Here is a 10,370-nt window from a genome sequence, read left to right as displayed (position 1 = left end):
CCTCCCCCCCATTTCACGGCTATATCGACGTGGAGAAAACTGTGCTTTCAGTTGTCTTTGGAATATTTTTGTTTGCCATTTACTTCTGTTGACTTTTTGGTAGAAGCCTGCAGAGGTCCAGTATCATTTCCAGGTTTCTTGAACAATTTCATTTTGTCACTTACCAGCCACTTGCTAAGCTACTGAACTTGAAATCTGATAATCCAAAGCTTGGGGGCAATGAAGGAGTTGCTTTTAATTGAAGACAAATTTCCATTAATGTTAACAGAAATTATGTTCCTTTTCTACTTGGGCCATCATCTATTTCTGATTGGTTATCATGGCCACTGAAAACAGAATTATACAAAAATGCAATTTATCAAATGGTTCCATTTAAATGCAGATTTTATCCTTTGCAGATTTAACAGTAAGATTATTGAAGTTCAGAAATAGATCTATAGTAGAGCATAGAAACTCAAAAACTAGTTACGTTTCCTATGTGTAAGGCACATAGACTAGTTGGTGATGTGAAAGGTTGTGAATTAAATCCCTTCAATGGCCAGGGGTATTAAATGTAAACAGGACCAAGTGTAACCAGTAGGGGTTGTTGGAGACTAAAATTACCTAGAGAATTTAATTTAAATGTCTATAGAGTACTGTGAAGGTAACAAAATGCCTGTGTGCTCAGTTTATCTATCTACTATCTATCTACCTACACACACACACAGAGCATATGCCTGCAAGTTTGTGACACTCGATTCAGTGTGAAATAGATTTATGTAAAATTTCTACTGAACTGATTAATCAATTTATCAGTATATATGATAAGAGATTTAAAAAGTTATAGATGAATTGTTCTAAGACAAATAAAAGCTTCTCATATATACTCAAGAAAACTCAGAAAGGTTTAGAAAAGTGAATAACAACACTTTTTATAGAAAAAATATATACTTTATTTTCAACTAGAAAGGTGCAAACATGTAACTTTTGGTCACATTCTGAATGAGTAAACTGTCCAAAAAACAGTCATAGTCAAAGTAGAAACAAATGCTTCCAGGTGGAAAAACTGATCAGCTATACAGAGCCACTAGTGTTTTCATAAAGGCTACTTGCTCATTAATAGTGAGGCTACCACATTTCCAACTGACAGATCAGACTTCCAAGGACATCACTGCCCCATATTCAGTAAACATCTGTTTTGATGGACTATCTCTCTGAGCAGAATTTCCATTTGAATATCCATTTCATGCTTTGAATTATCAGACAAGCTTTACGTCCTACCTATGGTGTTCAGAATTGAGGCTAACATTTGAAATATCAAAGCATTAAAAACATAAACAAAAAGGCACAAACAACTTTAAATTAACTTAGATAACTGTACAAATATATATATATACACACATTATTTACAGTATCAATAAAAAAAATTTCTGTCTTGTTACAGGCAAATTCGCTGCCACAAGCTGTCCAGTCTAATAGACAGGATTCTGATTCCTGAATAGTAATCATTCAAATCAGAATGTCAGAGCTGAATCTGTGTTCTGACTTAAAGAAGAACTTGACCCAGCCTCATGAAGGCTAGAGAATGCACATCCTAGCTGTCGCTGGAGGTCAGTGAGCATGCTAAAATTTCCCTTCTCAATTACACTCCACAAAGAGCAGGCACCTACTACTTGAAGATAATAGTTTCTACAGGTGCCCTCCCACTGCTCCCAGAGCCACACCTCCATATACATTCTAGTGCTATGTGCTAATGTAGTCCCACTGTCAAGTCTTAACTTTCTTCAAACCAGTGTCTGGGTTGATAGACTATTTGAAGGTCACATGGCACAATATTTTGAAATTGGTGGGACTTTTTCTTTCCCCCAGTTAGAAAAACAGATTTAAATAACTTGCACTACTGAAATCGTGTTTACACAAAAATGAGATGCGAATCAGTTCAAGTTATACCCTAATGAGTCAACGTCTCTCACACTCTCTGGCTTTATGCCATGTCTCCATACATCTTCCTGTAGTACAGGGACTCAAAGATGTCATTGTCTCCGGGACAGTTGTAATGGCAGGCGCAGGTCTTGATGAACATCATGTTCTTCTTCATGACCTCCCCGTCGGGGCACTTGAACTCCACAGGAAGAGTGGTGGTTCTGTGGGGGGTGCAGCACCGGCCATCGGTGCAGACCCCACAGAACTTAGCCCGGTACATCTTCACGCTGGTACAGCCGGAAAGCTCAAACTTGACAGGCTTAGAGATTTTGGGGGTACGGATGCACTTTTTGCCCTTCTAAGGAAGACAAAGGAGAAGAAAAAAAAAAAATCAATGACTTTATAAGGGGCGTGGCTTTCTTCAAGCTCTGTGTGTTTTAGTCTTAAGTTGTCTGACTTTTGTTTATGTTTTGAAGAGAGGACGTTTGCGTCTCATTTGCCAGTTTTCCAAAAATAGTCATAGCCTCTCTTGGGTTGTCTTGAATTAAATAACAGTGTGGAGAATTTCCTAGTGGAAAGCTGGTGGTTCCAATTACACAACATTTCATTCCAGCAAAACAGCTTCATGGTTTTTGGAGATAAAAGGTCTATAATAACCAGGGCGGTGAGACCCAACTTTGGTCCTGTCCATTACGATCCCAAGAAAACTGATTAATAGGAACAGAAAATGTACCTTAATGTTCTCTTCCAGGTCAGCTTCGCAAGGCCTGACCATGCAGAGGCGGCTCTGCTTCTCCAGCCTGCAGAAGGCGTTGTCATTGGTAACGCGGGTGGAGATACCCATCCCACAGGTCTTGGAACAGGCACTCCACTCTGTGGTCTGGACCAGGCAGTTGGCCCGGATCATAGTTGGGTCTGGGCCAAACGTGTCTTCCAGTCGGTAAGCTGTGAAAGCAGAGCACCCAAACACAAGGTAAGACGCCAGGATAAGACATTTCCCCCTTCCCTTGGCAAAGTTAGGGAGGACTCAGCCCCTGGGGCTTAGGATCACAACAGTGACTGAGACGCAGGTTCCACTCACCCGCAAGGGCAGGGCCAACCACCGTGTGGTCCTTGGGCTCATCGCACACCCACTCCTCGCAGCATTTCCCGGGCAGCTTGACCCTCCGCGGGAAGGGGCAGTCGGGGCTGGGCAGGCGGACGTCCATGCTGCACAGGGGCACGCAGCCCACCGCCCCGTCCAGACAAGTGCACTGGTACTTGCAGCTGCTCTGGAAGGACTCTCCGCTCCGGTAGACCGTTCCTCCAAAGACGCAGGGGGCACCATCTTTAGCTGAAGGAGAGAGAGGGAATAAGGGGGAGGGGGATGCAAGTGTCAGGCATCAGTAGCAGTAGGCCGGGACGCGCGGGGAGCAGGGCTGTGGGGGTGGGTGGCGGCCGGGACCCCGGGGCTCCCTGCACCCCCGCGGGGGTAAGAGGCGAGGAGCGCGGGCCGCAGCTCTTACCGGTGCACACGCCGATCTTGCGGTTGGCCGGAGAGCCGAAGTCGCAGAAGAGGCCCTTGTGCGGGTCGCAAGGGTCGCGCTCGGTGCACAGCTCGCCCAGTTGCTTGGCGCACACGCGGCAGCAGCCGCAGCCGTCCAGTACGAGGCTGACGCCGGCCGGGCAGCGGGGCGCCGGCGCGGCCGCACACTGGCACTGGCCGCCGCAGTCCTGGCCGGCGGCGGGCTGCGGGGAGGAGGGGGCGGTCAGCCGGCGCACGCCGCTCGGCGCCCCAGGCCGTGCCCCGCCCCGCCCGCACGCCCTCCCCCTGGGCGCCGGCCGCCGCGGCCGCGGGGCTCTCGGCTTACCCGGCCGCAGAGGACGAGCAGGAGCACGAAGGCGCAGCGGACTGGGCCCAGGCCGGCGGCGGACATGGTGGGCGCGGCGGGCGGGACTGACCGGGCGGAGGGCGCGGCGGTGGCGGCGATGGGGTGGGCGCGGCGGTCCCGGCTCAGGGTCGCGGGCTCGGGCCGGAGTTCGGTGTCTGAGCGCTCCGGGCTGCGGTCTGGGAGCTGTCGGGCCGGGGCGGCTGCTGTCGGAGGTGGGGGAGGCGGTCGGTCGCCGGGGTTGGAGTTGCACTGGCTGCCTCCTCTCAGCAGGAAGAGTTGTTGTGTGAGGCTGAGGCGCGCGGCCCGCGGCTTTTATACGCTCCGGGAGGCCCCGGCTCGCCAATGAGCTGAATGGAGTCCTACACAAACAGGGACATTCCTCGCATTCCTCCCCACCTTCCTGCCTCATCAACTCACACCGGATTGATCCTGACCCCTTGACACTCAGCATTCCTCCCGTCTGAAAAAGCTGGCACACTCCGGCTAAGAAAAAAAAAAAAAAAAAAAAGGCTCAGTATTTCCAGCACCAAATAGGATTTTTCCCCGTGTTTCTTCCCACTGCTTCTGATTTATATCATTGAAAAATACATCAGCAATTACAATTATTTTTTCATTCCACTCCCTTCTGTTTCTAATAGCTGTTCCAGCTCTACCCACTGACATAAATGCTTTTTAGGAGGTAGGTAGCCTAAGAGGCTAACAGCAGGGATTCCTAAAAAAATTCCGAAGGGTTTCCTTTGTATTATTTTTATAATATTTTAATTTTAGAGGCTGTCTGCCTTTTGACACTCTTCAGAGAGCAGAAAAGGAATTAGTTGCTTTTGACCAGCTGAAATCTCCAAGAAGCCTACCTGCGAAGTCTACATTCCATATTGGAGATGTAGGAATTTGGTCTTTTCTCTCTTGAGATAACGGTTTGGATGCCTACTGCAGGACAAAAAAGAGAACAAAGCCAGAGGTCAAGAGTATGGATGCAGTTTTCTAGGAAAGATTTCCAGCACTCTTGCTTTGTTTTCTTTTAATATATGTAACAGTCTTATTGTTTAAAAAAAAGAGATGAATGCGGATCAGTATTTCCCGAAAAGTGGGTCTGTTGTTATGTCAGAGCAAATGATTACTGTTGAGTAGGTAGAGGCTCTGGGTGCTGGGAAGAGAGGGGAACCAGACAGGAGGGCCAGCAAGAAGCTTGGGATTTACTTGGAGTGTTCCAAATTCCGTTTGGGTCTTTGAGAAATGGGTGATTTTTTTTAATACTGAAACCTATAATCTTTGAATGTGGATTGAACTTGGTTTGTCTTGCAGTAAAACAATCTGATAATATTAACAAGAACAGTGGACCCTAATATTGCTGGTTATAAACTAAGAGTGTCAGTGAATAACATATTTTAGTAATAACTCTCTACACTTCTACGAGTAGTGATTGTGACTTTTTACTATCCAAGGAGACTACAGCCTAGTGGAGTGAGATCAGGTCAAGGAAACAATAGGTTTCATTCTCTCTGCTTGTGCACAGAAGTCAAACACAGCAGATAAAGTCTAAGCACATTTCCATTTCTTAGTATTGCTAGTTAGCTTCACTAAGGACTTAATTAATTAACCATGCTTTCATTTAGAATCTATGGTTTAACTGCTTTTGTGGTGGTGGTTGTTGTTAATTCCAGTTACCATTTTAGGTAGAGAGAGTGATTCCAGGGTCCTACCTTTTTTTTTTTTTTTTTTTTTTTTTTTCCCATTGTTGGGCCACATCATTTGACACTGATGTTACCAGTGAGTAAACTCATTTCAGTTGTTGATGTTTCACTGGATAGGTTTAAGATAAAGACACTTGTCTTTGAGACAAGTGAAGATTGAGAAACAACACTACAGATTTCTAATTTGAAAATAGCCTGTTTAAAGTGGCCACATTTTTTTTTTTTTACTGCTTCAGTTCATTCTATTGAAAAAGAGCCAAGAAGAAAAGAACCACTCCAACTTCAGCATCAACCACATCATCTGTACACAATTACCTCCCTAAGCAATGCCCTTGTTATACAGTGTAGTTGCCTGTCAACTGTGAGTGGCCAGCAAAGGGGGGTGGGGGGGATTCTGAAGCTCAGGAAGAATTTTCAACATTGTTATTTAGTGTTCCTTCCAAGCATTCCTCAAAGAGAAGAGGCCTAAAAGTTCCTATTTAAAGATGGAACATTCCAAGTTATGTTAATAGCCACATGTGTATTAAAGGCAACTTGGCCCCCAACTTCTTCCCTCGTGGATGATTTTAAAAGTCCAAAATATGTGGGAAGCCACAGTGAAATCTTTCAAGACCTAAACCCCGAATTATGTCTGCCACTAATGGTTGGGAAGGTGTGGTAGTTGGGGAAGGGTAGGGATGTGAAGTCGGAGTCTCACCTAAGGTGGGATGTGGGCTCGGTGGTGATCTCTCGTGGCTTGCGGGGGTGATGTAGATGGGAGAAAGGTTGGGAATTTTTGAATGCCCTAGAGAGTCTGAGAGCCACCAATAGCCTCACATAGAGTGGAGACTTTCATTCATGGAAGGGATAAATTGCTGGACTGGCTTACAGTTAGGTGACCTGGTTTATATTCTTAGAACTACCATTCACAAATCTTAAGGAAGTAAGAGCCGTATTTCCAAGCTGACATTATTAGAATGAGGATAATGAGAATGTTTTATTTCCCAGGACTAATGATGATTAATTGGATTAAAATTCTTAGGGAGTTGGTGTCCCTCCCGCCCCCACCATTTTTCTTGATTTCCTTTTCCTCCACAAATGTAGCATGGATACCACCATTCTGCTGGGTTGTTAAAAACAACAAGACATTATAAAAAGAATATGGTTTTACTATAAAATTCACATGGTCCCTCGAAGTCTCAAAAAGTCCATAGTTAGCTCCAAATGGATGGTTTTATTATTGGCTAAGAGAAAATATACTGAAATATGTAGAACATGGAATCTCAGAATAGGAAAAGTAATGTTGGGCATTATAAGGTTAGAGTGAGGCTTTATGATCAAAATTCCTTTGAAGAGTTTAAAATAAAAGATCATTATTAAGGAAGTGACAGAAAGAGACAGAGACACGGAGAAACACACACACATGCAAAGAGAGACAGAGAGAGAATGAGAAGATACCCAAGACATTCACAAACTCCAAAATATGTTTGTATTGTGTTAGGGGGACCCTCGAGTGCCAGGAAATTCAAAGGGAAAGGCTGACACTCCATCCTTAACTCATGCCATGGGATCTGAATTCTTGCACTATTATAAATGACTCAGCAAATGTTTGTGTGCACCTGGGCAGTAAAGTGGAAATAGTGGGAAATAGTGGCTTCTTATAACTTTGTCCAACTCTGATTTATCCTAACCCTTCTGACTGACAGCAGGTTAGAATTGGGAGAAAAAGGTCTTTGAATTTGTGTGCAGAATGGTTAAGATCCACTAATTTTGTCTTGTAAGCAAGTGTTTATCTAGCAGATGCTTTTTAGAGAGGTTTTTTTTTTTTTTTTTTTTTTTAAATGAGGAATTCATGAAGCTGGCCACTAAGTCCTGTTTACAGAGCTATATAAGGTATGTGTGTGTCTACTCGGGCATCACTTGTACAGGTCGTTTGGTTAAGTCTTGTAAGATGTACTACATTCCTTCTCTTATGTTTTTTTGTTGTTTTTTCCCCCCTAAAAAAAGGTTATTTGATCAGGTATCAGACAGAGAGAAAACCTGGCAGGATGACAGGAAAGTGGCCAGACTTTGGAGTGTTTGTGTACTTAAAGAAGGAATCTTGCACATTTTCAACTTTCAGTCATAGACATTTTCTTATAAGAGCAAGAAGGAGTCTGTGCCAGCCCTCAAAGCGGAAATCAGAGCTCCCAGGGAAACATAACGGAGGAATGTGACCCAGTGCCAAGACCCATATGCAATACATACACTGAGCTGTCAGATTTATAGGAAGTCTGGCCATATAAGGGCATCTGGACAGGGAGCCATTTGTCATTATGTTGGGTTGGGAGTGGGCTTTGGATGTTTCTAGCATGCCTCAAATTCAATCAGGTAAATGAATTCCACTCCGAAAAATGATATGCCAGATGGCTTTTGGGAAAATAGTTATAAATATTATCCTAAAATCTTCAGAGACCCTGGCTTGGTTTACATTGCCTTATATTTCCTTAAGATGAAGGTTAAAGAGAGGGCGTACTCCCTGGGAGTTCAGAGGTGGGAAAGAAGTGCAGATGTTTACTATCTAAATTACATTCATTTCCTCCCTGCTCTTTCCTCCTTATAATTAGTTCTCTGACTTTCTTGGGATATTTTCTGATGCAAAGGTGTTTGTCCAGGAGGTAGTCAAGGCTGTTCCATGTGGTCTGTGTTTGTGTTTGCCTGTTCATTTACTTGTTTGTAGATGCAGCTGAAGGTCAGAGTGAGAAAGGAAAGGAATTTTTTTTTTAGTGACATTTTCTTCAGTTTACTACTTGTCTCACTTAACTTTATGAGTTTAATTAAAACCCTGTGCTGCCTCTAGTCTGCTCACCTTAATCTGAGATGATATGTGGCTGCTACTACAGGGAGAGCTGGGTGTCTAATACTTTTCCTGACATATTAGCAACTCGAATTTACTAGTTTAGCAACCCTGAGTCTTTACCCCCCCTTGGTTTTATCAGCCTAAATGGGAGGAGCTTCTTTGGTGATACTTGAGGTGATAAGAGGGAATAAAAAAGAAGGGAGGTATTTGTGCTTTCAAATGTGTGATTTGGGGACCCGAAATCAATAGGTTTAGGAGGAACAGAGCATTGAGACTAGATAACTTATTCCAAAGAATGAGAGAATGGGAAGGGATAGATTTTTGAGAGGACAAGCGTAAAATAGACATGTGATATGAATGTGTCCCTAGAGATTCTGCTGGGGTATAGGGGAGGTGGGGCAAACTAAGACAGGCCCCGTCAGCTCACCTTTTGAAATGTGTTCCCATCCCCTACCAGCAAGCCTGAGCACCTTCTTGCAATTTCAGGGCTTACTGGATATATATATTTTTTCATTATTTATTTTAAATAATCTCTACCACCCAACAGGGTGCTGGAACTCACAACCTTGAGATCCTGAGTTGCAAGCTCTTCCAACTGAGACAGCCAGGCCTCCCCCTGGTGGAGAACATTAAAAAAAAAATCAAAAAACCATTACGTAAGGCCAGAGAACTGGTTAGAAGACTGGAGATATGTGCTCCATACCTGTCGTCTGTCAGCCATAAAAGCTCAGGAAAGGTACCAGTCCTCTCCAAGCTCAAATCTCCTGTGTGCTCAAGGGGAGTTTTCAGCCCCAGACAATACATTTGTAAAATTGTAAAATTGTAAAATTTTACATAACACATTATGTAAAAGTAAAGTACTTTTACATAACGTATTAAGATTTTAAATTTACCATTTTCTTCAATTTTTCAATGGTTCTTCCTTGCCTTTAAGACTAAGCCCAATTGAGCCTTGATTTTAAAAGCCTATCAGTCTGACTTTATAACACCATTCAATCTTGCAAGAATTTTAAAAGATTGGATCTCTATAAGACTTCACACAAAAGCAAATACTACTTCTTTATTTTTTAGATTAGATGCTCAGAATTGACAGAGTTACTTCACAAAGGAAACTTTTTTATTTATTTTATTTATTTATCGTATGCCCTTACATGTCATCACAGTAAGTTTCTCTTTTAATCATAGTTTTCAGGATACATAAGAAGAAATTATACACTCAGCTTGTTTTAGTCACATGATGGCATCAGCTCTCTTCATTTCCATTTTATCATTTTCCTTCCATTTTTTTTTCATGAGGAAAGGGACGTCTCAGTGGTCCTTTCTTCAGTGAAAAGCATGTGAGCTACCTCTAGTCCTTAGGTAAGACTACAGTGTGTAAGTATTAAAGAAAGAACCAATTTGTCAGTGTCTGTGTCCATGATGTTTTCCTTGTTTCTCAGAAACCAATTGTTTTGCTTTACATAATGCCACAGACATTTTTACATTCTCCATATATTTGAATTGACATTTTTCTTCCATTTCATTTTGAAATGTGAACCGTGGCACCACGATACTGGCAAGCAAGTTTTCAAATTAAATAGAAACTGGTAGCCAGTACATTCTAGAATGCTGAATACTAAGTTGTTCAAATTGTCAAAAGAGTTTCTAAGATGTTTTCCTATGTGTGGATTTTTAAGTAACTATGCCTTTGAGAATCATTTACGAAAATCTGAACACACAGATAAAGCTTTCTGAGAAGGTGTCTTATCTTCTAAGTCAGGGCTTACACCACATGTGAAGAAGAAAATCACACTCTAAGCTCTTGACATCATCAGATTTGAAGTAAAAGTGAAATAATGCACTGTTTAATTTGATAGTGGAATATACAATGCCGATTTTGTCAGATCAATTTAACAAGAATGCTACTTGCGGCTCTGACTGCATGGCTGAAATGGATACCCTGTATGGCTCTATCCCCTTCTGTTTATGTAGAGATTTTAAATTTAAAAAGCCTTCTCACGTACACTGTGTCACTTGAGCTTCCTAGCAACTCTGTGAGGTATTAGTCTCCCCATTTTGCAGGTGAGAAAATCAAGGTCCAAGAAGGCT

The 10,370-nt window shown here is 42.9% G+C and overlaps 1 protein-coding gene across 1 annotated transcript; it reads right to left on the bottom strand.

Moving 5' to 3' along the window:
* Positions 1-908: 908 nt before the first annotated feature.
* On the bottom strand, positions 909-4,038 carry CCN2 (cellular communication network factor 2). Its single transcript, XM_046005481.1, has 5 exons — positions 3,753-4,038; positions 3,408-3,630; positions 2,984-3,235; positions 2,636-2,847; positions 909-2,260 (listed from the first exon to the last, which is right to left on the bottom strand). Exons 1-5 carry the CDS (start codon positions 3,816-3,818, stop codon positions 1,964-1,966), a joined length of 1,050 nt encoding a protein of 349 aa, XP_045861437.1. The 5' UTR covers positions 3,819-4,038; the 3' UTR covers positions 909-1,963.
* Positions 4,039-10,370: the final 6,332 nt, after the last annotated feature.

Source organism: Meles meles, chromosome 5, assembly GCF_922984935.1.
Source record: "Meles meles chromosome 5, mMelMel3.1 paternal haplotype, whole genome shotgun sequence".
In the NCBI taxonomy this organism is placed as follows: domain Eukaryota; kingdom Metazoa; phylum Chordata; class Mammalia; order Carnivora; family Mustelidae; genus Meles; species Meles meles.
The sequence above is the reverse complement of the archived record's forward strand: the minus strand, read 5'-3'. Positions and strand labels throughout refer to the sequence as shown.

Coding starts and splice junctions, on each gene's coding strand:
- CCN2 (XM_046005481.1), bottom strand. CDS start 3,818: ATGTCCGCCGCCGGCCTGGGCCCAGTCCGCTGCGCCTTCGTGCTCCTG. Junction 2,848..2,983: donor GGTTGGCCCTGCCCTTGCGG/GTGAGTGGAACC, acceptor CTGCTTTCACAG/CTTACCGACTGGAAGACACG. Junction 2,261..2,635: donor ACCTGGAAGAGAACATTAAG/GTACATTTTCTG, acceptor TGTCTTCCTTAG/AAGGGCAAAAAGTGCATCCG.